The 27,429-nt window shown below is 44.6% G+C and overlaps 1 protein-coding gene across 1 annotated transcript in view; it reads right to left on the bottom strand.

Moving 5' to 3' along the window:
- Positions 1 to 238: 238 nt before the first annotated feature.
- The window catches only part of ARHGAP31 (Rho GTPase activating protein 31), a 63,300-nt gene continuing 36,109 nt past the window's right edge, over positions 239 to 27,429 (bottom strand). The window contains exons 2-12 of the mRNA XM_008498609.2: positions 25,560 to 25,662; positions 24,931 to 25,075; positions 19,382 to 19,464; positions 18,692 to 18,799; positions 16,801 to 16,946; positions 14,938 to 15,136; positions 12,752 to 12,876; positions 10,289 to 10,348; positions 9,040 to 9,672; positions 8,389 to 8,702; positions 239 to 7,503 (exon numbers count right to left, since the gene is read on the bottom strand). Coding sequence (XP_008496831.2) covers positions 5,047 to 7,503; positions 8,389 to 8,702; positions 9,040 to 9,672; positions 10,289 to 10,348; positions 12,752 to 12,876; positions 14,938 to 15,136; positions 16,801 to 16,946; positions 18,692 to 18,799; positions 19,382 to 19,464; positions 24,931 to 25,075; positions 25,560 to 25,662 — 4,373 coding nt within the window. The 3' untranslated portion in view covers positions 239 to 5,046. The remainder of the gene's footprint in view (positions 7,504 to 8,388; positions 8,703 to 9,039; positions 9,673 to 10,288; positions 10,349 to 12,751; positions 12,877 to 14,937; positions 15,137 to 16,800; positions 16,947 to 18,691; positions 18,800 to 19,381; positions 19,465 to 24,930; positions 25,076 to 25,559; positions 25,663 to 27,429) is intronic.

Genomic DNA, 27,429 nt, shown 5'->3' with positions numbered 1-27,429 from the left:
ACAGTGAAAACCTAGACAAACACAGCCTAGTGCCCTGGCCACTCACACAACAAAAGAAGAGTTCAAACCCCATGTCAGAGAAGATAAATGCATTTTCTCTGCATTCATCAACAAAATACAGGAAAAAGAAAACATTCCAAAACATCAGTAGGGTACAGGTCTGTTTTTATAAAAACTCCAGTTTAATCTCATGGTTGAGACCTGGCAAAACATCTTTCTTTTATGGCTGTTGTTTTACTTTTTTTTTTTTTTTTTTTTTTTAAGCAATAAGGCACAAATGCAGGCAAGTCCACACAGAGATCAAAGCTTAACAAAAGTACAATCCATCAGAGCTAGTACGAGAAATAATCACAAACCAAGGCCAGTGGGATGGGTACAGTCCTTTTCACAGTGCCTGACTTCCAGCCCTTCCCTTGACCTGGCAGCAAATAATATTTCAAGGGGACCAGTGCCTGCAAGAACAAGATCTACAGTCTGGGCTGCTGCATAGAGCCCTAAGGAATTTCTTGGCTCCTGCCATTCCTCCTTTCCAAAGCTATTGAAGTCCTGCTCCAGCTCCAGTTTAACTCAGTGGCAAGTTTTCCATTCCTTGCTTGGAGCAGAATTAGTTATCACCAAGTCTTTATAGATTAGGAGCAAGCAAAAGCTAAATCAAATAGCAATTGGCTACAGCTCCTCCCTCAGCCTTAGACTTTTTTTTTTTTCTAGAGATGGAGAGAAGCAAAAACTGCAAAACCTGAGCATATCTGAAAGATAATATATGCTCCAATAGATTGTTTGCATTTTCAAGAACTGGGGAGAAGTTTGTGGTGAAAAGCTTAATCAATTTTTGCACTCCAGTCTTCCCTGATCTCATCCCTCCTCTTCCAAGACAAGATCCTTCTTGGGAAAGAAAATTTCAGGCCTTCTGCCCACCACAGATTAGCTAGAAGTAATTAGCTTTTCCTCTTGTGGGCAAAAAGCCAGTTGATCTCATACCTTTCATGCTACAACAGTTTCAGCAGAAAACAGTTCCATGCATCAGCCCAAGTTACAGAATTTTACAGGATTTAAGCAATTCCTTCATTTTAATTACATTTCCTTTTAATATATTTATATAGAATGTTTTTTATATATATATACATAAATTTAACACTACATTCACTGCTACAGGCATTTTAGAATTCACAAAGAAAAAGATTTTGATTGCACCATTTGGACTCTGAATGAGGGAAAATGTTGCAGGGCTTCATGGATGCTCTCTAATACAGATCTAAGTTCCTCTGAAGATCTAAAGGTGAAAAAAGAAGTGCTACAATCCTTCTGAAGTGATAGCAAGGGATGGACAGAGGAATGCGGTTTGAAAGGTAAAATAAACCCCTCATTTCTGTTCACTCTCTGGCCAATAAGGCAGTTCCCACATGAACTAACATGTCCCTCCTTTCCAAAAGGGATTTCTCATCTTTGCCAGCCCAACCATTTCATATTGAGCTACACATTGAGAAGGTGCACAACCATCTCCCATAAATCTGATCTATCCCTCTCCATAATGCAGCACAGAAAGAAACAAATTCAAAACCAAGCAGAAAACACAAAACCCTTTCTTAAAGACTCTAGTATGGCAGGGTTGTGATGGAGGGCAGGAGTCTGGTATCTGAACCGTATCACTGCAAAACCCTTACCTTCAAGAGACCTTCCAGCCTGAGGTTCAGTCTGCTACTGTGTGGTGGCAGAGGACAACCTAAGAGCTCTGAAACAAAGATTCCGTGGAGTCTGACCCTGAAGCTGACCTCAGGAATGGCTTGATAAAGCTGGATCTCACAAAGTTCCAACCACACTGTGAGAACCGTTCAATGGGAGATAACTTCTGACTCTGTCCAGCTATCAAGCTCTGGTTCTGGGAGCTGACTGCAACTCTCAGTGTCAGCATGGATCCCATCTTCAAACATTGCAGACTCTGCAGAAGTGTTATTCTGGAGTCAGGAATGGTGGCACCTGTGCAATTGTGCACCTTGGAACTAAGCAAGTACTCTCAGCCCTGCAAGATCTGGGGCTATATCTCAGTGCCCTTGATATGAAACCCACTTGTGATCATGGAGCTATAGTGATGTGCCTGCATGAAGCCCACTTGGCTAGGATCTTGGAAGTCCTATGCATCAGCAGAAGGCTGGAGATGAAATTGTAGGTATAGATGAGATCAAGCTACAAAATAGAGATGTCATGAATCTCTATTTCAGATGATGTCACAGAATCTCTGCTTAATTAAGTCCAGGACTTGGATCTGAGTTCAGGCTCTGAAACACCTTTAAAAAGTGTAGTCTGGATGCATATTTTATTTGAGACTGATCTTTAATATAATGTAAAGTTTTCTAATATTTTTCTCTTGTAGGAATTTCACCACTTTTGCCAAAAGCACTATTACTTACTGGAATGCTGTTGAGACAGTGTATTATATACAAATTGCCAGACTTCATTCCTTGTTCATAGATCACCTTATATGAAAATAAGGAGGTGAAAAAAAAAAGAAAAAAAAATTTTAAGGTGCCAAGATTTAATCACATTTTCTTTTTCTTTGGATACATTACTTTTTGAGCTTCACTGGCTCTATTCCAAATGCCTTGGCAGTCAAAGCTTCTAGGAACCTAGAAAATACAAATCTGTGCTCAACGTAAACTGTCTTGTTGATGCCAAAAAAGCCCAGGCATCATTTTCACAACTTTTACTTTCCACAAAGCCTCACCACAGTATCTCATATCACACCTTCCCAAGTCATTTGCCATTACCCCAGACATGATGGTGAAAAACCTTCCCATGAAGAAGCAAAAAAAAAAGACATTTGGGTGCCCTGTAAATATAGCAACGGGCTGTGTTAACTATGAGAAGCATGGTGGACTGGCAGTCCCCTACTTTTAATGAGAGGCTGCACAGGCATCTTAGGGCCTGAGAGGAGAATACTGCAATTTTCATGAAGCTGCATAATCTGGATCTGCTGTCTATGGTTTGCCCAGATAAAGCATAGACAGATATCTTTGAAAGAATGGACACAAAGAAGAACTCCAGGGTCTCATCTGGTTTAATAGTGTCCCTCAACAAAACTGACAGCACAGAGTCAGTTCTCTGCTCTACTCCCTCTCATATGGCACACCAATGAGGAGTACAATGAGAAGGATCAAAGGTGACAGGGAAAAGCCCTCTTGTTTTTTCACATTCCCTTTGAATACACCAGAGAATTCTGGTGAAGATACATTCCTTGCATTTGTGGGCCCAGAACTTCTTAAAATACTCTGACTCTTCCCTGTAGCAATCAAAGAGTGCAGAAAAAGCACTGTACATATTATGGACCCTCCAGCCACAATGACACATTCACTACAGACCAAGAGCTCATGGGTTGATCTTGCTCACAAAAAAAGCCCTAAACATACATCCATTGGGAAATTCTGACTGACATTCATTGTGGTGGCTACGGCTCTTCCTGCCAGATGCTTAGTTACTGCTTCATCTATAGCCCTTAACACCCATCCAAGGGCCCACAGACTCAGACATCTCCATGAATGGTGACTCCTGCAAACACCATTACAAGGACCATCTCAGTGCTGCCAGCAACACCTGTGTTCCTGTCCCCTCCACGGTCACTAGTGACATTCACATTGCAGAGACAGCATGATCTGTACCTGTCTTTGCAAGCACTCACAGACATATACTAGGCAATAGATGAGCCTGTGGTTAACAAAGAGTTAGAGACTTTATCAAAGAAGCTTTAATTCTATTCCCACAGCAGCTGTTGGTCACATGAATGGGTATTTGCCTCTAACAATAACAGCCCTTCAGGAGAGAGTTTAATTCATTACAAATCCCCCTCTCAGGATCTGTTCTGGGGTCCCACATCTCATCCTCTTTACCATACACTTTATCACTTTGAAAGCGCTGAGGGGCAGGAAGGTGACAACCAGCCATTTCCAAGGAGAGGAATTTTAAAGTAAGAAGCACCTGAGGACATGCCACACAGTGGCAATGAAAGACTGAGGGTCAAAGACATGTCAGCCAGAGAACAAGAGGGCAATAACCCAAGGACATGGAGACCAGAAGACCTTCTTGCTTTTCTCGCTGCTGACTGTGTGGAGCACAGCTGAAGACAGCTGGAGATGCTTTAAGCAACAATGAAAATAGTTGATACTGACCTTTATTAGGACTGTATCTTTGCTTTCATTGATACCAGTCTGAGAAGTCTCTACTGCTGGAAAGCCAGCTACACACTTATTCTCCTGTCACACAGATCTTGTCTGCCCAAGGAATGTGTGTCTGAGCACAACACAACTTATAAAAAGGACCTGGAAGATTTTAAAGAATAACTAGGCATTTCCTGTCCAGCTACTTTCATTCCAAACTCTGCACATGCTGGAAAGAGCACATCTTTGATGCAAGGACAGAGCTGGAGACATCACCTTCAGGTTGTGTTTGTCACTGGAATATCCTCAGGTGTTTCTCACCCTGTGTGACATGCACTTCACCATCCTTTTCAGCTATCCACAGTCTCCTTGCACTGTTTATTTACACTGTCTAAATCAGACAACAGACATGGCTAGGCATGTTCCTTCACTGGTGGCTGGGAAACAATGGAAGGAGGTCCCAAATATCTGGAACTATATCCTCAGCAGATGCTCTGCCCCTGCACCCTGGGCTGCAGTGCTTTGGAACAGTGTTTTCTCCCAGCCCTGTATTCTTTTTATGCGGAGAATTATTTTTCCTTTTTTCCATATAAAAATGAGACCTTCACTGGGCTTATTAGAGAATAAGTATCAGGAAATGTAAGTTCCCTGGGACTGGTTTACAAAGGAAAAAGCAGACAGTGAGGGACTAGGCGAGGGTGAGAAAGGGATGAAAAAGCAAGACAGAAAGACTATGACAATCCATAGCAAAATGCTTTGCAGGAAACCACAAAGGATTTGGGTCCATCTTGCACAAAACAGTTATAACACCAGCAAAATGGCAACAGAGTTGTCCTTGGACACCACCATCCCATCCACTACAGAAAAAAAAAAAAAAAACCAAAAAAAAGAGAAGTAGTTGCTATTCAATCTGCCTCCCACTTCGTCCATCCAGAATCACAGATCGCCTCTGGGGCTGGTAAAAGCAGCTCGTAGAGGTCTCCAGTCTCTGGCCATTCTTGGGGATGGTCATTTTGTTCCTCAGTGTCACCCCTTCAGGTGTTGTCCACGAAGTCTCGGACAGATCACCACAAATGGGGCTTGAGGAGGTGGTCTGAGTGGGGCTCCTTATGGGTGATAACAACACCCTGGAGTCTGCCGAAGAAGAAGGGTGGTCCATAATGGGGAAAGGGGGACTGAAGAGAATCAGACTCTGTGGCCTCCCAGGCCTAGATCTATAGGAAGGCTTGGAGAAGCCCGATGGCCTCTCCATCTTTGAGGACTGGGGGTTATCTCCAGCTGTCTCCCCCTCAGAGGTGCGCTTTCGACGCAGAACAGGGGCGTCCAGAGCTGAGTGATGACTGGAATGAGATGGCTCCAGCAGAGAGCTCAGGCTGCTGTGCCAAGCACAGGCTGAGTCCTTTTGAGCTGGGTTGCTGTTTTCTTTCTCCGCTTTGGCTTTCTGCTCTATCAGCGGGCTCTTGGGGGCCTCCAGGTGGCTCCATGCCACTCGCTGGGGCTGCTTGATAGTCTGTTTGGCTTCTTCTTCCTTCTTCTCAGCTGGTAGGGTGGTGTTCTGAGCCTGGAGGGGCTGGGGGATCTGGGTGTACTGAATCTTGGGTGGTATCACAGGCACTGCTCTAGCCTGGCACATCTTAATCATGAAGGAGGTCCTGACGGCTGACACGCTGACAGGGGCAGAGTTACGGCGGCCTGTGGTGGCATGGGCCACTGCCAGGTAGTCCAAGTCCAGATCCATGTGGGCATTGAAATGAGAGCCCCAGTCTTTACTGAAAGCAGGGCAGGCAGTCGGCAGGGAGGGGACAGAATCACTGCTTTTTACTTCCTTCTGCCCGCACAGGAAGCTCCCAGGAGCAGAGGGCATGGACAAGCTCTCAAAGGTGAAGAAATCTGGGGCTGGAAGGAGTGAATCCAAGTTGAGGGATGATGGCCTAGTCTTCACTTTGCGAGGTGTTTCTTCACCTTTATTACTCAGCTGTGACTCAGTGGCAGAGCACAAGGCTTTGGTAGCAGTCTCTCCTCCCACGGCAGTGTCCTGAGACATGGATAATTCCTCCTTTGTGTTCTTCACCTGTGAAGTACAGCCTGGGCTATTTTGGTATTGTAAAGACACTTGAAGCTTTGAGCTCCAAGGGTTTTCTTCGTTTACACCCACTTTGGTTTCATCAGGCTCTGAAAGAAGGACTCTGGAGGGTCCTTCTTCATCAGCTGGTGCTTCCTCTCTGCTAAGTGGACACCTCAGCTCCTCAGGTTTCAGAGATTCTTGTGGAGGACTTGTGCCCTTCTCATCTTGCTTACCTTTGCCAATGCTAGAGGGTGAGATGGGTTGCATTTTGGGCAGTTCACAACTCAGTGGCAGAATGTCACTGCATGGTTGCTGCTGGTCAGTGGCATCTATGAAAGAGAATGGGATAGTCCACAGACTCATCACTGTGTCTTTACTGTCCAGGGAGAGGCTGCGACTGAATCGTGGTCTAGAAGAAAGACCTGTCTCAGCTCTCCGGCTCTGTGGCTGAAATTCTTGCATCATCTTCTCCTGAATGCCCTTAAAGGTGGGGGAATGAAGTGGGCTTGTAACCCACTGGTGATCCTCCCATGGCTCCACAAGTTCTAAGCTCTGCACATTATCTATCCAGGTATCCTCATCATCCTGATCACCAGCATCATGGGCTCTGCTAATGGCACTGCCCTCCTTCAGCTCCTGGATTCCAGCTCCATTAAGCACCTTGGAGGAGAATGTGTCCCTTTCCTCAGCAGTCAGTATCTCTGGCTGCTCTGCCTGAGTCTGGACTCTGAAAAGACCATCCTTTTCCCTCCTCAGCTGGTAAGTGCTATTTTTTTCTCTTCCTGACTCTGGACATGCTCCTTTGGAACAAGAAAACTCATCATGTAAGGCAACCTCATTGCAATCTGATTGTCTATGAAGCTTCTGGTCTGGTGGAGGGGTGAAACATTCACTTCTGCTGTCCTCCACCACTGGGTGGTGGCTCTTTGAAGTGGCTGTGCCAGTGGGAAGAGCACTCAGTTTGGGTAGGGCTGAAGCACAGCTCTGCTGTGCAGCCCCATCAGACTGGCAGTTGTGAAGGCTGCCTTGTCGTTCTATGCCAAATACAGGCACCTGAGTTGTTGTCTGTGGTGTTCTGCTTGCAGATTTCTGCTCAGACAGTGTTGGACTCCACCCTGGGCCAGAGGAATTGCTTTCTGTTTGTACTGAAGAAGAGGGTTCAGAAATCAGGCCTGTCTTGGGGACAGATGCTGGCAAGAGCAAGAGCTCCTCTTCAGGTTCTATAATTTTCAGTTCCTGCTGCATCTCTGGCCAGAGAGGTTCTAGAATGGCTTTTGAAGGGTCCTCCTCAATCTGAAAAACAGAAGAAATGCCATGACCTGGCAGCTCACAGCTCACAAGCAAACAACCCTTCCTTTTCTTCAAACAGCCCTCTTACAATAGGCAGGCGCCTGGATGAGCACATTCACGAGCAGGAGTACACACATGCAAACTGCTACCAGTGCAGGGAAAGAAATACATCTATAAACAAGTGAGTTTATGGAGGAGAAGATCCAAGGTCCAGCCAAAATGAGGCCTGGAAGTTGTATTGAAAGAGTGAGGTGAATGAATAGCTGGAATGTCCCAGCCTGTTTCTCAGCTCTTCCCATTCAGGCTTGCTTGGCCTTGCCAGAGAATCTGCATTCCCAAATTGCACATGAACTGGAATGAATAATATACTCAAGGAGTTATGCCAACAAATCTTTAAATAGCTGTCCAGAAATGAGTATCGCTATAAGAAACTTGATGAAAAAGCTCTGATAGAGATACAAAGGAGCCAAAGAAATAATTAAAAAAATAAAATAAATAAAAATGTGTAGAGAATGGAAGAAAAAAGGACTGCTCAGGCTGTCCAGGACAAATTGGACAGGGAATTCAGAGACCATAGGTCAAACTGCTCAGACATCGGGGCAGTCTCACATCTGGAGAGTCTACAAGCAGACAGATTGTACTGACTGTAATGATATAGTTACAGGAAAAGAAGACCAAATGGGAACAGTAAGTAGTTGTGTAAAGATAAATCACCACAGAGTGGTATAGACAGAAGTGAAAAAAGTGCATGGTCAATTCTTGATTCTGCTTAGCCTTGGTTGTAGGCTGAGTTTTTCTGAGTACAGACACACAATGACACTTTAAACAACTTCCCAGTCACCACCATGACATTGTCCCCCATCGCTTTTCTCATGCCTTCTTCCTTACCACATCTCTTAAGTGTGACTCTTCTTCTGTCTTAGCTGCCTTGATCTCCTGCTGGCCACAGCTGCCTTCTGAGGAGACATCCTTTGTCTTGAGCTGTCCTTGCTCTGCTTTGTCTGTGGGGAGTGGCCCCATATGAACCTCTGAAGCTGGTGTTTGTTCCAAGATGGGACTCTGCTCTAAGGATGGCCGGGGGCTGCTGGTGCTGCTTGTGCAGCTGTTTTGCCCACATAACATCTCCTGATTTTCTGCTGCTGGCTGTGGAGTTTCTAAGGACTCAGATTTCCTGGCTGCCACCAGCTCCTCAGGGTGAGAGCCTGGATGAGAGACACAAATGAACAATGCAACTACTTGTGACTGAAAATATGTGCCCTGAGACAAAGCGGTGCTCTTTTAACAAAATGCCAACTAACAAAGCCTAAGAGCTCCTTCCCAGTGCAACAGGACATTGCAGAGACACCACCCACCTTCCCAGTCTCACTGCTGCAACAAGCACAAATCTGACCTATCAAACACCCACCCTGCTATAGCTTGGTGTCCTTACTGCCACAAGAGCAGGCTGACAAGAGCAGGCAACCTCCAGACCACTGAGCTGCAGGGCACCTCCTGTAGCCCAACAGAGGTCCCACACCACCCTCATTAACACAGTTTTACCTCTGGATGCTGCTGCTGCTGCTGCCAGGGTGGACCCCAGCTGTTTCTCCTTCCTCTCCTGCACCTGCTCTGTCCTGGTGTGGATTCCCACTTCTAGGGAAGAGAGGCTTGTGCTCTCGGACACCAGGGAAGACAGCTCCTCTAGGCTGGAGAGGGAAAGCTTCTCCCTGGCAGGCACACGGCAAGGGGTGCTGTTGGTGCTGATGACTGCGGATACCCGCAGAGGGACAGAGACAGCAAAGGGCTCTGAGATGTTCAGGGCTTTCCTCTGGTGACGAGGGGAGGCCTCCAATGGAAAGAGGCTGCTTGGGAAGCCTGACTTGGCATTTGTTTCAGAGGTGTAGAACATGCGGCTGCCTTTGCTGGAAATCTGCTCATTTTCAGCATCCTCCATTGCCCGGAAGACCTTCAACTGCTCAGGAGGTGACTTTGCTTGTGGTGTCCTGGGAGGACCTTTCTCCCCACTCAGCTCTGAGCTTCCTTTGGCCCCCATGGCAGATCCTTCCCGTTCCCACTCATTCTCCTTGCTGAGGTCATATGCGCTGCCTGTGCCTCCCGTCCGTATCTTCATCACCGGGACAAAAAACCCTCCAGTAGTCACTGCCCGTTTGAACCTGCTCTTTTCATCCTCCCCTAAAGGTGGGAAGAGAGGAATGGGTCAGTAGGAAGGAAAACACAAGGAAGCAACATTCCTCTGTGAGCAGTCTCCTCCAGGGATGTGTCCTGCACTGGCAAACACTCTTCAGTGCCAGCAGGCACTGAACACTTCCCAGGCTCCAGTTCTGTGGCCATCTTCAAGCTGGGAAGGCAGGCCAGGAGAGAATGCCCTCCAGTGGAAACCACCTGAAACTTTTTTATTACAGGCCCCTCTCAATCAGATGCTGCCAGCATGCACTTCACACAATGATCAGAGAGTTTGTGGGCTTATTGCAAAGGCTTCTCACTGCTTTTATACTTTTCCTTAAAAATGGGAATTTCATACTCAGTATAACCAAGAATGAAACAGAAGTGATTTGACTACCGGTAAAAATGCCACTAGGCATAGTGGTAACTCTCAAGTGCATGCACCAATACAAAAGGCTCAGAAAAGGGTTAAAAATTCATGCTCACAATGGTGGGGCACAAGCATACAAAGGTAAACAGAGAGAGGCAAGGAAACAAACCACCACACCCATGCAGGCACAGGGAGAAGCCCAGAGCACAGAGGTCCAGTGATACATCCTTACAGTGTAGGCTATTGATGTCTCACCTTCCACTGGCAGGGAACACAGGGAGTCCATGCTCTTTGCAGGCCGAATAGTTGCTTTTTCTGTGGAAAAAGAGTTTTAGAAACAGGCTTCAGATCCTGCAGTTTTGCAGGCTTCAGCCCAGAAAGACTAAAGGCTACATAGAGATGGGCATGCCAGACAATCATCAAAGTTATTTTCCAATTCCAAGCATTCCTCCTCTGTATCCACACCATGTGGCTTATTACCCACAACACTTGTCCACACAGCTGGGGATCTGCTGGTGCTAACAACAGCTTTGCACCTGCTGGACATGTGGAGAGCTATACTTAACCCAGCCAGTCAACACCATCTCCACTGTGAAGCAGTTAAGCATCCCCAAAGCTGTTAAATGCCACTGCACACACACCCCCTACCCCACCCCCATCAAGTCAGGCTAATAGTTGTGAGGACTTTTTAACGAAATTGACATATAAATGCCTTCTCACCTCTCATTTCTGATAGCAAATGTTAGGTTATTTTTATGTTGTACTCCCAAGCTCTGTGCTGGCATGAGCATACCCTGCCTCTAGCAAGTAATCTGGGAAATTTATGAGGGCTGTAAGCAACCTATTTGCCTGGTCATTCTCGATGGACATGCTTGTCCAGAAATGAGCTGTCACTTGTCACCAGACACTCTACAGGTCTGTTCCTGAGAGGTTTTGTAAGCATGTGACTGGTACCACACAGAAAAGGGGATATAGAAGGTAAGGTAGCCGGTGAAGAAGACAAGTTAGTCTCTGGCAGCCCAAAAAGGACCCATGGAGCTCTGGAAAATGTCTGGGAGCAAGGTTTGCTGTTTATAATGTTGCACATAGGAGGTAAGGCAGAAAATGAGCAGGCTTCTTGCACATCCTTTTTTTATACAATTCAGGCTGGGACTGACTTTCACATGCATATAGGAGAAACTCCAGCTACTTTTTGCATTTATATGGAGTCCTGACTACCTTTTACAATCACGTCATGATGTCTTGAGCACTGGCTCCACTTCCCAGGGAAACAGAATTCAGGCTGTGGAGCTCACGTTTTATGTTACCTACAGACTTGTGAGCATTGGACACAAACCGTGTCAGAGCATGTGCTGAGTTTCAACAGCAACTTCATCTGTTTCCTCACATTAGGTTGTAAGCAGAAAGCACACAAAAATACAACATGGCAGTGCTTCTCAAAACCACCACTTCAGTGCCTTGATCTCTGTGTGAAGTTGTGCATTTTTATGTCCTGCTGATGAAAATGTACAGCCTCCTGTCACTCAGTATCATGCTTGGAGCAAGGCTCGGCCCCCATGATCACTGAGCTCCCGTCATTCCTGGGCATTCTTGGGTTAGCACTATTCTGGGAGAGAGTATTCCTTATCAAAGTGAGAAGGTGATCCCATGATCAAAATAGGACGGAGAGCTATTTTGAGGTCTGCCATGGGCACCCTATGCGAGGCCATCTGTACATGAAAAACATGGGGGAAGGCAGGGGTCCAAAGAGAGCTAGAGCTGGCATTCGGCTTCGGACTCACTTCTGATCCAAATACAGCCTCTCTAATATGTGGTGGTAGGTAATTTTGCCAACATTAACTATTTTATTTTAAGTCTTGCAATGCTTGGTAGCTCTCATACAAACGCCAGATCCTGAAGTCATGAGATTATCTAAAAAATCCCACCCTTCACCTTCTTTTTAAAAAGTAGATTTCTTTTCTTGGAGATACTTGGACAAAAATCTAGGACATAAAAACCCCAAATACTTCTTCATTAGCTCAGGTAAAAAAAATTATATGCTCTCCTTTAAAAATTGTGCTTAGTCTCCAGCCAACTTCATGATTTTTACAACTTGAGTCATCATTTCTAAAACTGGGAATTGAAACTTCCATGTGATTTTCTAGGAAGCACAGTGTTTAAAAGATTGCAGCTCATGAGGGGCTAGAACTTGGGATTGCAGCCAGGAAAAAAAGATAATTTCTCTCTTGTAAATTCTGCAAAAGTAATAGCTTTCTTCAAAGTCCTGAGAGAGGGGAGCCATTGGAACTTCTGGCACCCTGTTTTTTCTCAAAGACTCTGAACACAGTTGGTTCTTTAATGTCCTTTAGTGGTAGGACACCCATTTGCTTAGTGCCATGTAAGGAACATTTGGAGCCAGCGGCTGGCTGGGCTGATGCAATATATACCTACATAGCATTTCCTAGTCCCTGAACTAGACAGCTGGATAACAAGAGCCTGTTTATTATGTACTAAAAAGTAATATTTAATGTAGCTGTCTGGCATACCCTCCTGAAAGGGCGCTTCTTGCCATCATGTGAAAATGAGATGTCCATGAAGCCTGGCAACAAACGTGACCCCATTAGACCATCTCAAGTCTAATAGTTCTAGTTTCCTGAGGATATAGGTTGCCCCGTGCTATCAATATCCCAGGCCAAAGATACAGAGAAGTGTGTACGTCACCAAGAAGTGTGTTCTTACCAGAAAGCTTCTGTGCTCTTACAAAGACACTCCCGTTTCGACTCAGTTTAGACTTTGATTCTGAGCCAGAACGGCCCAAGTTAAATATTGACTTCCATTTCTTGGACTTGGTGGATAATTTTCTCCTAGAAGGAAAAAAGGTTCAGAAGGTTACTGTACCCCAGAGACTTCTGTCATTTTAAGATCCCACAAATGCCACTGACCTCTGTCCCCTCAATACTCTCCTGTTTTTCTTCTCATATCTCTAAATTCTAAGGCATGCATGGCACAGCTACACAACTAACTCTTCCTTTTTCTGAGTGATTTATCTGTATTGATGATTTAACTGTGTCATGGATGGAAAGACACTTCAGCCAGCTCTTCAGAGAGACGGCTGTGGCATCACACTACAGCTACAGTGACCGACTAAACAATCAACCATGCCTGCCTCCAGAAAGGAAAGGTTTTTGAGGATAGACCTCTCCTTCAGTACAGTAAAGAGAAATTGGTCTTTAAAATGGGTTTTATGACAAAATGCAAGACAAATTCCAGAGAACTGATGGAATTGGAACTATCACCCAATGGATAAAGCTTTCCCTTAAAGTCCTCATGTCTTATAAGTATAATACACTTTCAAAAATAAAAGGATCTCTTACTACTAACACTTCTCAGGCCAATATGAATCATGGGTGCTACATGATCATTGTAATGTACTAACCAAAAGGAGGAGGCTTAAGAGAATAAAATAAAATTCTAGTAAATGTCAGAGGAAGTGGGTCACCAGTTGCCTGTGTCACTTTGAAAACCCCAGCTTCCAACAGAAAGAAGCTGCTACTCCTGATACCAGTTTTCTTCTATGCATATTGCTAAATGAAGCTGTTTCAGTTCCCTCACATACCCATTTTGATTTCTCTTTCAATCTCCCCTCTTCCAGAGCAAGAACCTTTTATCTCCCTATATTGCACTCCAAAATAGGAATACTACCCCCATAGTTCTGCTTTTCTTTCATATGAGTAATCAGAAGAGCACAAATCAGTCCTGAAAAGAGGATTAATATCTTGGGAATAGTTCAAGTGACAAAGGAAAAGACACTCTAGAGGGACAATACATCCTTTTGCCTTAAACTGGTAATCCTCCTGCCAGTATTCTGGTGGATGGCTCATTTTTGCTTTAATATATCATGTGTAAAGGAACATCTTTGGTACAGTGCTTTATGGGTCAATAGATTAATGAGCCTCCTGCTGCAGAGGCTATAAACTCTCAGAAGCAGGCAGTAGAATGCTAACAGATAGACAGACCAATAGAAAAATACTTCTGCTGGGCAGCACTTCCAAAAGCTGCAGCAGTCTCATCTGAAATTGGGCTTTCTTCCTGGCATATGCACAGGTGGCATAGGTGACACTGTATAAATATCTCTCCATACCAGGAATGAAAATTTGGCCTGTTGATTGGCTGTGAGTGCAGAGGAACCTTAAGAATGACAAAGATGAGCAGGTCAGTGTCACCAGGTGAGCCATGGACCAGCTGCCAGCAGGTGGGTGTAGTGGAACAAAGCAACCAGATGCCTCTAATTGCCGAGGAGTGGGTGTGAGCTGATATCAAGTCCACCTGTGCCTAGTTAGAGCAGGCCTCCTATTGAGCATGTACAGGACCAGGGGGCCAATAAAAGGTGAGGCTCACATCCACAGACTAGCTCACTCTTGGGCTAGGTAAGAGAGGCTGGTAGCTCTTTGAGCAACAGACTGATCTAGGCTAGTTCCATTTCGTGAGTGATAGACTTAGAGCACAGCTCATAAGTCTCTATTGCGACACCTAGTTAGACCTTGAGGCACCGATCCCTAAAGAAAGGTTCATCTCGCAACAGGTGGGACTCGCAGGAGAGCTGTGTCTGGACCTGCTTCAGGCAGAGCCCACTTTTAAACAAAACCTGACCCACGGATGCAAAGAAATTAATTCTTGCAAGAAGTCTGCGAGGCTCTGCCCTGATGGAGGGATGACGACTAATGGAACTATGAACACAGCAACTGCAATGCTTCTCAGGAGCAGCTGTGTCTCCTTTGAGAAGGGTGCAGAGTTTTTTCTCAATGTTGCCTATAGATTCAAGTGTGGTGGTATCACACTAACAGAAGTTTCACTCCCCGTCATGCCCGGAAACCTGCACTTTTTTTTTATTATTATTTGCACTTTACATTCCTCTTAACACTTACTTGGTGTCAGGGAGGTCAACAACTGTGTGGAAGAGGGACCCAGTTACAGGGACAATTTCAGGCAAGCTGTTCTCTCTCCTCTCCTTCCGAGCAGGGTGGGAGGCTGACAGACTCCGTGCCTGTGCTTCTTCCAGACTCACCAGTTTCATTGGCAGGGAGACTGAGGGGAGGGTCAGACTTTTCACAACTGATGTTCTCTCTGAAAAGGAAGAAAATGCATTCCAGCCTGGGTTGAAGAGAGATGAGAGCAAGAGATTCACGTCTTTGTTTGACTGGAACATCTCCTGCAGAGGGGGGAAAAGGAACAGCACGTGCAGGGAGAGAGGCTTTTTGTCAGATAAGTCCCCAGCAACCTTATCCATCTGAGTGAATTCCCAGTGGGGGTCATGCTTACCAGCCAAAGACTGCATTGCACAGACTTGCTGAAAACATCTCTGAAAACCACCATGATTCACATATTCTCCTTCCCCCTTCCCTCCCTTCCTCCCAAGATTCTGAAGTCCTTCTATTCCCCTTCTAAGCCTGGTGCCTAATTCTCTCTCTCACTTCCACACTTTTCTCCTCCTTGTTTTGTTCCTGGATGGTTAATATTCTATTATTCAGCATTACTTTACCTTCCTGATGCACTTCAGGGCTATGGAAAGAAGTGTGACAGACAGCCCTGGGAACTAAGGTCTCTGATTACCTGGGAAGTAGCAAAGCCAACTTCCCATATGCCAGTTCCAAACAGACTATCTGGAGGTGCACAAATGAACCTCAGCATCTGGAGCCCAGTCGATACTCAGCCCTGCTGCTGAAGCAGAGCCCAAGATCCTGCCTGTGGAGAGTGTCAAGGTGAAGGAGCATTTCCCCACTAGGAAATAAACTGGGCCCCTCAGCATGTTTGTCTCCTTACTCCACAAAGCTGTTAAAGGACAGAAGCGTTCAGCACTTATGCCAGTTTTGGGCCAGTGACCGAGAGTACAACCAGAAGTGTTGGAATTTACTAGTCAGTGTTTTGCTGCAATGCTTATGCACTACAGGTGCCTTCTGCCAGGGCATAAACAAGGGCATAGGAATGGCATCCACACCAGCAAAGCAGGGACATTACAAGTTTAGCAGAGCACCACCCTGAAATACCATGCACCAAGGACAGACTACAAGGGAATGCTACATGTTAAGGGAAGGGTGGATGGGACCAGCTGACACAGGGCTGAAAAGCAGGGTGTAAAACAGAACAATGCATGTTTTGGAAATTATATGAGGTCATCGTAGATACCTCTTGCTTCCCAGGTTTAAAAGCATTTGGACTACAAATATGTCACTAAATAACAAAAATCAGCATTTCTCAGGACGGTTAATGTCTCAGAAAGGAAGAAAAAAAATCTCTTTTTATAAAATGTCCCCAAGTACAAGACTTAAGTTCTTAAAACATAAGCTTAAGCTTTATTTTGGGAGCATGACTCCTGACTTGGGTGGACATGGTGGCTGCAGGGCAGGTATCATTGGTATGAGGAATTATAATTGGAGGAGCCTAAGAGAAGAATTGAGACTGGGACTGATGGGCTTAGAGAGAAATCTTAGGTGAGGATTGAGAAACAATCAGCCTGTCTTCTAAAAGACTTCAGCTGAATGAGATCATGCAAAAGATGAGCCATGGGGCAATCTGGGAGCATACTGAATGAGGTTAGTATTCAAAAAGAAGACACTGAAGATGGGGACTAAGAGTAAAAGAGTAACAAGGGATTGGGCTAAAGGTTTGTTTGGGGTAGTCTTTGAGCACTTGTAAGGGTTGGTGCGCTTCAAATATTAGTGGAAGGGGATAGAGTTAGAACTGGAACTACATGGCAAGTGACACATATAGTGGTTCAAGGAGGTTGTTACCAATGCTCTCTGCACAACTGGCTTTTCTGTTGTTGTTGAAGAGCTGATCCACATGATTCAGGATGAATTCAATCACCAACTGCTGCACCCGCACCTCCAGGAAAGCTGCATCCCCATTACAGCCAACTGCCTCAATCTCCTTCGACCTGCACCAGGAAAGAATTATACTGGTAGCCAGTATTGCCACACACAGCCAGTGGGGAAGAGAAGGAAGCTTTCTTCCTGCAACACTTGGAACAGGGATGTTTTTCCCACTCTTCTTATACCTCTTGCTCTCCTTCCCTCACAGGTCCTCATCCTCTGCTTTTTCACTCTCTTAAAAATATTTTTTCCTGTTTTCCCTGTCACCTTTGCTGCTTTCTTTCTTGCCTGTGCTATTTTTCCTACTTCACTTCTACATTCTTCAGCAGTAGATAAAACTATGACTCCCAAACTCCACTCTGCTGCCTCTGTGCTCCTCTGTCCAACCCAAATTATTCTATGATTCTATGATAATAGCTATCTAAAAGTTGAGCCAGAAGGACAATCCAGGACCTTCAAATACTGCTTCCAGATCACTACTTAATGTTTCAATCATCTCTTACTGAAATCTCTTAGAACCCTGCTCAGGAGTTCCCCATGCCAAACCTTTCATTTCTTTGCCATATGCCCCAGTACTCTCTCCTCTGCCCCCATCACTCCCACATTCTCACTCTTGCTCTCAGCAAAGGAACATTCCTTATCTTGACATGCCAAAGTGTAGCTGAAGAAATTATCTCTGGGCAATGGATCCTTTGTAAAGTTAATGACTGGTGTGTTAGATAATAGCCTGGGGCATTGCCAAGAGGATAACCCTGTAAGGAGGCTCTAGTTGCATTTCTTGCTCCTTTCTTATCCTCCCTAGGACTCACACTTACAAAAGATTGCAAAAGGAAACAGACATCAATTTTTTTTTTACAAGGACAGATGCTAGAATGAAAATGCCTGTAGTAAAGGTCCTCTTTGTGATATTCAATAGACTCATCATTTGATTCATTCTCAGAACCTCTCTGAGGTTCTGCCTGTTTGTGATTTAAACTTTTGTGATTTGTAAGTCAACTTTTCAGAGATTGCTTTCAGACCTCTATCTCTCTAGCCAATGTTTCTCCCTCCCATCCTCTGCCAGCCCTCAATCCCCCCACCAGACCTGCCAGCAACCCTCTCTCACCCCAATGCACTCCTGGAGTCTCCCTGCATAGTTCATTCCTCTCAGTTCATGGGTGTGGGGTGGATGGGAAAGGGAATTTCAGCAAGACATAATTTTTTATTCCCCAGATACTATTTTTTCTTGTTCTTCTTATCTCTACAATCTATCAGTCAAAGCTCTGCATCTTATCTGGGCCTCTTCCCATTAGAGTACCAGCCATAGCAAACATGATAAACTAGCTAGTAGCCTGGAGATGACACTAGCTTCTATCTTAAGCCCACTAAGCTCATCTCACTTATGCTCAAGCACATCTGGGCACAGGCCTGTAGTGCTATTGCCCTGTTGCACACCCTTCCAGGTCCTGCTGTGTCTCATCATCCCACTGCAGAAGCACTGACACTGTTAGAAATGTCAATTCCATTCCACAGTGATGAGCTAAGCCCTCATTTTTAAATTGATGTGCTCAACTTGCAAATAAGAGCTTTTTTTTTTTTTTCATAAGAAACACCAAACCACAAGCTTCCTTGGATGCTGGCAGTAGCACCTTGTCTTATTCAACCTGGAAGAATTTTTTCTTCTTTCAAAAGCTGTTTGCTCTGCTCTACAGTTCCCTTTCGTTGTGCTGCTTTTTCCTGTCTTTACATTTCCTTGATCTCCAGGCTCAGATGCTGGAGATCCCCTTGGGGCTCAGCATGGTGCTCTGGGTGAGAGGACTCTCTACTGTACCTGAGGAGATTGGGAGCCCACACCAGGGCCAGGTTTCTGGTGTGCATGTTGGTCATGTTGCTGAAGGAGGCCAGGTGAGTCAGGTGCTTGATCAGGTATTCCAGTGTTCTGCAGTGATTTCATAAGAAGAGAGAAAAATGTGTCAAGTGACCCATCCCCACCCACATCTGGCCTCAAAATTGTCCCATCCTCAAGGAAGACAGTCTTTGCAATGGCATAACAGGCCCCATAGGGCAGAGAAATTACAGCAACAGCGTTTACACAAGATAGCAGTGAACAACTCTGTTCTGGGGTGGCCAAGGATGGTACACAAACCAAACAATTCCTTGGGTGTGAAGAAGATGACAAGATGGGCAGGAGAGGGAGGGGGTTACTGCAAAGGCTGGGGGCTTAGCTCTTGTTCAAGCATCTCTGGCAGATCATCCCCTCACCAAACCCAAGACACTGTCCAAGGTTACCACAGGGGTCATGTGCAGGGAAGGAGGGCGACAGTCTGCAGCAGGGAGAGCTTGTTCAATCTCTAACAACAGTTTGTTCAATGATATTTAAATGCCAGATAGTTTGTTGTCATATTTGGAAATTATGAGTCAGCTTTTGGGAACTGACTGCTGGAAGTCAACTTCAGGCCATATTACCTGATGGTCAAGGTTACCGTACTGTTTCACAGTACCTTGTTGTACATGTTCTCACCTGTAATGCGATGGTGGGAGTTCCTGGATGACATTTTGGATTCGTGCCAACTGCTCGTCCTCGGGGAAGCGTGATACTGCTTCCTGCAGAGATATAACACCACTGTTCACCTTGGCACTGGACTCAGGGAAAAGGAAAAGGGATAAGGAGGAGGACAGGAGACAGTCAGTCTCAGAGGGAATGCTCTTTTGTTACCTTACAGAAGCTGCTTTGTGTTCTCCGCACAGCAGAGATTTGCTGTGCTGTTATTTTATGTCTCAGTACATTCCTTCCCACGTGTTAGGACAGGGTGGTCAATGTTTTGGGGAGAGGACCATTTAAGGACCGAGAGCTTCAATTAGGTCTTATGTTTCTTTTTAAAATTATTTTTCTCTTTAACTGGTACAATGATGGGTGGAATAGAAGGAAAGGGAAAGAGAGAAATTAAAATAATTTAAAAATAAAAAATATTGACACACTCATTGCCTAAACTGGTAATACCAAAATAGATCTTTCGATTTCTGTGCTATGAAAACAGCTGGGATATGTATGTTCCACAGTCATCAAAACATGCACTATCTTTGGTTGCTATATGAAATTAGCTATGGGGAATAGTGTGCATGATTTTGCATTTTTTATGATGGAAGGAGCCTTAGCAATATCACTGTCCAAGTAGATCAATAAATTCTTACTCTCAGGGTCAGAGCAGGTTAGACAGAATCAAGGTTACAAGGTTTGGTGTATTGATTGACAGCTGGCTAAATATGAGCCAGCAATGTTCCCAGGTGGCCAAGAAGGCTGTTGGCATTCTGGCTTGTATCAGAAAATGGTGTGACCAGCAGGACTAGGGAGGTAATCCTGCCCCTGTACTCAGCATTGGTGAGGCCCTACCTTGAGTACTGTCTTCAGTTTTGGACACCTCAATACAAAAGGGGCATTGAGGTGTTGGAGCAAGTCCAGAGAAGGGCAACAAAGCTACTGATGGGTTTGGAAACCATCTCTTGTGAGGAGAAACTGAGGGTGTTGGGGCTGTTTAGTCTGGGGAATGGAAGGCTGAGAGAAGACCTTATCACTCTTTACAAATACCTGAAAGGAGGTGGTAGGGAGAGTGGGGTTGGTCTCTTTTCACTGGTGAAAGAAGGGGAAATGGCTTCAAGCCTCATCAGGGGAGATGTAGGTTGGATATGAGAAGAAACTTCTTTACAGAAAGGGTTGTTAAGGATTGGAACAGGCTCCCCAGGGAGGTAGTTGAATCTCCATCCCTGAATGTGTTTAAAAATTGCCTGGATGTGGTGCCTGGGGAAATGGTTTAGTGGTGGGTCACCAGGAATAGGTTAATAGGGTTAGGACAAGGCTGAACTCAATGATATTGAAGGTCTTTTCCAACCTGAGCAATTCTATGATTCTACATACCTTAGTCCTGAGCAAGTCTCAATGGACCAAGAGAGTAGTGAGCCATGATAAGCTTTTGTATGCATTCTGAGGAGTTCACTACATTGGTATTCATCTGTTCAGCTTTTTTCCCTTTCAGTACTTGTGCCAGGGGAGGACAAACCACCAGTGAGTTCAAACAATGCCTGACTGTCTGGGAACCTCCCACCTACCCTACTGCCACTGGAGTTTGGAGCAAGTTCAGAGAATGATGCTGGGACCCACGCTGCCAGCAGAAGCTTTGCCTACAGACAGATGTCAGCACTGCTAGGAAAGGAAGGAAGTAACCCATAGCAAACCACCCCTCATTTAAACATAATGAACCTGAAATTATCAGCCACAACTGGAGAACTATCTTCTTGTCCTTGCAATTACTACTGCATCCACACTGCTGATGCTGCCATCTCTGTTCTGGTCACTGTCCTTTTCCCAGTAGACCAGTTCTCATATTCAACCACTGGCAACTAAAACATTGCCAATTTCAAGGCCAGATATGAATATCAACCTTGTTTTATTCCCTTAATTGAGATCTATTGCCTCTAGTTTGAGCTTACTCACTGGTGCGATGGCAAACAAAAGCAAGTGAGCTCACTAGTTGGGTGTATAGGGGATACAGATGCATTTATTTTGCCCAAATTGAAGGTAGGTTAACATCTTGTATTTTTACCCATAGCAACACCTCTTTTTAAAAAAAAAAAATAAGGTAAAAAGAAAAAAGCTGTCTATTATCATCAACCCAGAAATCCTAAGTATAAGACCTCTCTGATCTTCATACAAGTTTTCCAGGTATGGCCTTGTCCAAAGATGGATAAGGAGAGAAATACAAACTAACTGGTGCATTCAAAATGTTGTATTTCAACCAGATTGTACACAACATTTTCTCCCCCAGTGCTGATTTTCATTCGCATTTTTATCTTCCAGCTCTCAAAGACCTAATGGTTAGACAGCAAGTGAATAGACAGTGAGGCTTTCTCAGGTCATGACCCACTCAGACCTCCAAGTCACATTTCTGACCCGCATGTGTTGTGCCTTTGAAATCTGAGACCCTTCCCAAAACTCAGGATTACTGCAGAAGAATAGAGAATTCAAAGAAGAACAAATAACTCCATTTATTACATGACTGTTGAAGTTGAATTCATGTGTTTTAAATTTTCATCATACCAGGGAGAGGAGAACAGTGGGAGTATAGCAGGAGGCATGTAAAATGCAAATAAAAATCTGGGATATTTTTACTCCTATGGTGATTCTGGGAGTACACAGTTCATAAACCCTTGTTAGCAGGTGGAGTAGAGTCCTGAGAGAGAAAGCAGCCTTTGCCTCCTACAGCTGATTTGCTCTAAGGGAGTACTTGGTCATTCTAAGTCCAGGTTTGAACAAGCCAACCTAATTGAAGTTATCTATCCCAGGAAACAAGGATCCACCACCAGAATACAAAATAGCAAACTGAAGAGCATAAGAGTGCATAGTTTTGCCAAAGTTGATAGCCAGTGAGGTCATGACTGGGATGTTACATCTGTGAACTTGACAGTAAATAACCCAGAAGGCCAACCCCTCCCTAGTCATTAAGAATTTAACTTTCCTTAGCCACAGATGTCTGAATCACTCTGGTGACTCAAAGTGGAGCCTATCCCACCTCAGAGACAGCTCTGGCTGAGTCAGGCTGGGATTAAGATGCATCCTTCACTCCTACCAGAGCTCTTCTGCTAAGGCACAGCTGCCACCCTTCCCTCTCCAGACACCACACTCCCAGTGGTTTTTCTGCTCCTTGGGGAATTGCTCTTTTTTCTTTCTTTCTTTCCTCCTGGTATCTGACTGTGCTTCCTGTCAGCTGGGTTACCCATTATAAATCCCAACTGAGTAGACTTACGAGAATAATGGATTTCGTGGCTATGCAGGCAAACTGAAAAGCCGGAGATTAAAAAAGAAAAAAAAAATCCCTTTTAGGTCAATCCAAAATGATAATATTGGAGGGAGCTAGCACAAGTTTTAAAAAACAATTGTTCAAGGTTGACCAAAGCATCAAAACAAAAAAAAAAAAAACAACAAAAACAAAACAAAAAAAAAAACCCAAAAAAACGGTGAAAGAAACTACCATTTAAATTTGGGGCTATTTAACCCTTTTCTGAAATACGTTTTATTTACAAGTTAGATGTGTTGATTTAATGTTGAAAGATTTCTAAAAGAAACATTTAGACAGATACAGAAGTGTTTCCTCTGTTGGTTTTGAGTAAAAATATTTACTGAATGTATCTAACAAAAATCTGCAAGTCATCAACTCAAAACTGCACTTTTCAGCAAACATTTCTTCCTTAAAAAGTTTCCATCTAAATCTTCATGTTTCCTTTAGAGCATTTTTCTTTCATAAATCAGTACTGATAGCCAGAAAGACAACAGCCAAATAGCTTCAAGAAGAATGAGACTCATCTGTTACTGTGAATGGTGGAATAATATCATATATTTTCAAGGTCCAATCCATCTTGACTGTCCCTAGTTTAGAGATTCCATCCTATACCATCAGGATCCCTATACTGACCTACACATATGACAGTTTTTCAGATCTGCTCAGAATTTTGACTGAAGCTGTTACTATACATCACACCTTCAAACACAGGCCAATATTACATAAAATTTGGCATCTAAACAGCAAGATACCTAACAAAACTCTGTATGTTCCAGGCAGCACAGCCAGTCAGTTCCCACCCCATGTTTCCCAGCTCAGTTGTGGTCTTTAAGAGCTACTAAACTTCTCATAGCAGCTTGCTGCTTGGCTAGTCCCATGGAACTGCCCTGCAGCAAGTCCCCTTGCATGGCTGTGCCTGCCTCTTCCCACAGAGGGCAAGAGGGAGTCTTTGGAGGACATCATCTTCTTGCATAGACCTTGTACAAGACCTCTCCCAGTGCTTCTGGTGCCATGGCATTGCCACTTGGAAGTGCCTGATCCAGGACAGAGGCACTGCAGACCTCAGCTCCTGAAGCTAAGGTTGCTTGTCACTCTCTGCTTCGTTCTGATGTGATTTTGCAAAACTTCTCTTCTGCAACACCTGATAGTTCTGGCAATATCTGTCCCCTTCACCTCCCCACAAATGGGAAAGAGTAGGATGACAGAAATTCTTAACAAAGGACGGATGTTTCCAATACTGAGGAAACAGTCTTTCCCATCCTCCCACCCCAGTTGTTTTAAGAAGCTACTGAATGCTTTTAGCTGAAAATTCGCACCTCTGGCACATAAAACTTCAGCCTGAATGACTGGATTTAAATTCATTGGTGGCATAAACAACTGAAAGTAGATTTAGAGTGGTAAGAAGCAGGCAATCTTAAAAAGCATCGCTTGCTGTGCCACCTTTTAATAAAATATTATCTGTCATCAAAATTAGCCAACCCTCTTAAAAATTCAGGCTTTGTGGTCTTGTTTTTTTGCTCTCCTGCAGCCTGCTCCTAGGCTCCAACTGCATCCATGTATAATCTATGGTTGTTTTTTAGAATTGAGTTACTACTCTTTGAATTATAATCCTTTTAAACAAGGTTAGAGATTTCTTCTTGGCCAGCTGCCACTTTCCACTTCCATTTGTATTTATGACATGATCATGAGGGACCTGATATGCCATAACTGGTATAACTTGTGTCATCATTTGGGCTTTGACAAACTGTGTGAAAAATGCTACAGATGCAGAAAAGTCAGTGCTTTACACACAGGCTAAGCAATCAGTTTACACAGGTGTCAGAGACTGTCGGAGGGATAGGGAACAGGAAACCACACCTTGTGATTATGATCACAAGCCCCAGGTGACCCAGAAGACTCTTGGTGATTGACAGTAATGAGGAAAAGAAATAAAATTGGTAATTCTGGGAAGAGATACACAGCGGAGAGAAAGAGTAACAGCAGGGAAGCCACACTGTGGAAAAATGAGTAAGACAAAGGGAAGGGAACAACAGAAAAACTGAGAGAAATAAACATGAAATGGGGCAAAGAAACAAAGAGAGGGGGAAAGATTCAGCACAAGATGAGAAGGGAAGGGCTTATAGCAATACATGCACCAGCAGCCCAGACACTGGAGATAATCCCAAACATCTGTCGTGGGGGAACCTGTACCCCATCCAACTGTGAGTTAGTGGGGAGCTAGAACAGCAAGGAGTCTCACCGTGAATTTCTTGTAGAGCTCATAAGTGAGGAGAGGGTTGGGCAATTCCCTGAAATACAGCTTGCAGAGTGACCCCACACAATGGATGTCCTGGAGGTAAACTTCCCGTGTCAGATCTGGGCACTGGTCAGAAACAAACTCTTGTCTGTAACAATATGGAGATATAACAATGTAGACTGTTGCATCCCAATACTCCTCCCTAAGTATTCATTTACAACTAGAGAAAAAAACAAACTGGAAAACAAAGATTTCACTGCAGCCTGGCCTAGATTGTCTTCCAGGATCAGGCTCCAGGGTTTCAACTGGCCTCTGGCTTCCCTTACAGGGAAATCCTGGGAGTGGACCCCACACTGATGTAAAGAGATTGCATTGTCTTAAAGTGAGAGAGAACAACTCAGCACTCGTGCTGAGACTCCCCAGGCCTTTACCATTAGTACATGGAGAGGGAGAAAACTTTTTTCTTTGTCATGGACTAATCCCTGAAATGTTGTATTTCCCTGTTAGCAGCTTATCTCCTGCATCATCAGCACGGAGATCTGTTGGCCCTAGTCTATGGCTGAGGGACTAACAGCAGAAATATACCAAGCCATGTCACCAAGCTCTCTGGCACTCAGACAGGTTGCCCTTACCTCAGCTTTTGGATGTTGGATGTCACTCCCGAGAGCCGGTAGATCCCATCCACAATGCCATGAGTCTCAATGAACTCCGCACAGCTCTTCAGCACGTAGGGGACTAGGAGAAGAAAGCAAGGCAGGATGCCTAGTGAGTATACTCTAGGAATTTCCACAAGTCACCACAGTTTCATGAAACAACTGCAGATGTAGACAAGGGTACAGCAACAGGAGAAATACAGGGCAAACAAAGAAGAAACCCCACAGAGTGGCCGCAGCCAATTTGCAAAATGAGGATATGCTTCAGATGTGTCATGCCATGTTCATTGACATATGACAATGACTGATCCTGAAGTCCCAGAAACATTGTAGGAAGAAAGGTGGAAAGGTTTTCTCCCTCTCCCTTTTTTCATTTCTTCCCAGAAAAAGCAGCAATTTCATTCTAATTGAAAGCATGAGGTAAAGCATGAAGTCCTGGGAACCTCCCCCCTCCCCAAGATAGAGCTCCAGCCTCGCTGAATTGTGCCAAAAAGACTGATTGGCTTGGATAAAAATCAGAAAGGCATTCACACTTCCATATAAGCCTACATACCCACAGTTTAGTGCTCATAAACTCCCTCAGAGGGGGTATGAAGTTCAAATATTGACTAGATCTGCACACTGACAAAATCTGACATTGGCTTCAAAAGAACTCCATCAGCATATCCAGCCAAAGACTTAACCAGCCTTAAAGCCAAGCCTGAGGCACTACATTTACATCCAGACCTGGACCCAAAGCTTATGTTTATTTTTTCCCCATTATGTAGGTATAGGAAAAACCCATCCTCTTGGTCAGGCCAAGCCTCCCCATCCCCAGTACTATAACAAGCCCAGCTATAACAATAACAGTAAGAGAGCCCTTCCTTATTAGGTGCTAGAAACTACTGTATAGTTAATGCAGTGCTTCCCACAGCCACAAGCACTGAAGTCAGTAAATGCAGAAGTTAAAGTCCCCTGCTATAATTCTGACTCCTCAGCACTGTGTATTCGGAAACTTGTGTGGAAGAAGAAGACTAAGCCAAAAATTTGACTGGAAAGCCAGGCATAGCAATTGCTGCATCTTTGCATAACCACAGAGATAATGCTTCTGGCTGGGCTTTCCCTGAGTTGTCCTGCTTGAAGTTCAGGACCGCACTGACATGTGCTGCATCAGGTGGGATCCAAAGGCAGCACCCCTAGGATAGCCTGAACAAAAAAGAGCTGAGACATTATTCTATTTCTCATGGGTGCCACTGGGGCCAGTGGTGGAACCTCTTAGCAGCCCAGGGCACAGGCTCTGGTGAGGAGGGCTCTCAAGCTGTTACCTGGCTCAGCAACACACTGTTACTGAGCCCAGCCAGTCAAGGAACCCTTCTGCCTCCTAATTCATACTGAAGGAGGTAAAGAGGTCCTTCCTGTGTGCCCCTCTGTTCTCTTTTGAGCAACCCAAATGCAGAAATACACTGTGACAGTGATTACTTGGAAGCCTGAGTGATCCCAAGAGACTAATTCTGCTCAGTTAAAGAAGCCCCTGCAGAAGAACAGGGAAAAAATCACTTTATATACTTTTGAGCAGGTACTTTAGTCATGATGTGTCACTCAAAGGCCTTGGACTGATTTTTAAGACGCTCAAGATGTTGGGCTAAGACTAACAGCAGGGCTTTTGGCCAGGGCTCTAGCCTCCTACAACAATGTTCATGGGAAATCATGTCATTGACATAGAGATCAGGTGAAGTCTACAAAGCAAAAGCTTCATCCACAGCAGTCACAGTGTCACAGGATTCACTCCTCAAAGACTTGTGAGGAGAAGGCACATCACCACCTTCCAGAAGGAACATGGGAAACACTCCTTTCACTGCCTACAGCACCT

Source organism: Calypte anna, chromosome 1, assembly GCF_003957555.1.
Source record: "Calypte anna isolate BGI_N300 chromosome 1, bCalAnn1_v1.p, whole genome shotgun sequence".
In the NCBI taxonomy this organism is placed as follows: domain Eukaryota; kingdom Metazoa; phylum Chordata; class Aves; order Apodiformes; family Trochilidae; genus Calypte; species Calypte anna.
This window is presented reverse-complemented; position numbering and strand designations above follow the sequence as displayed.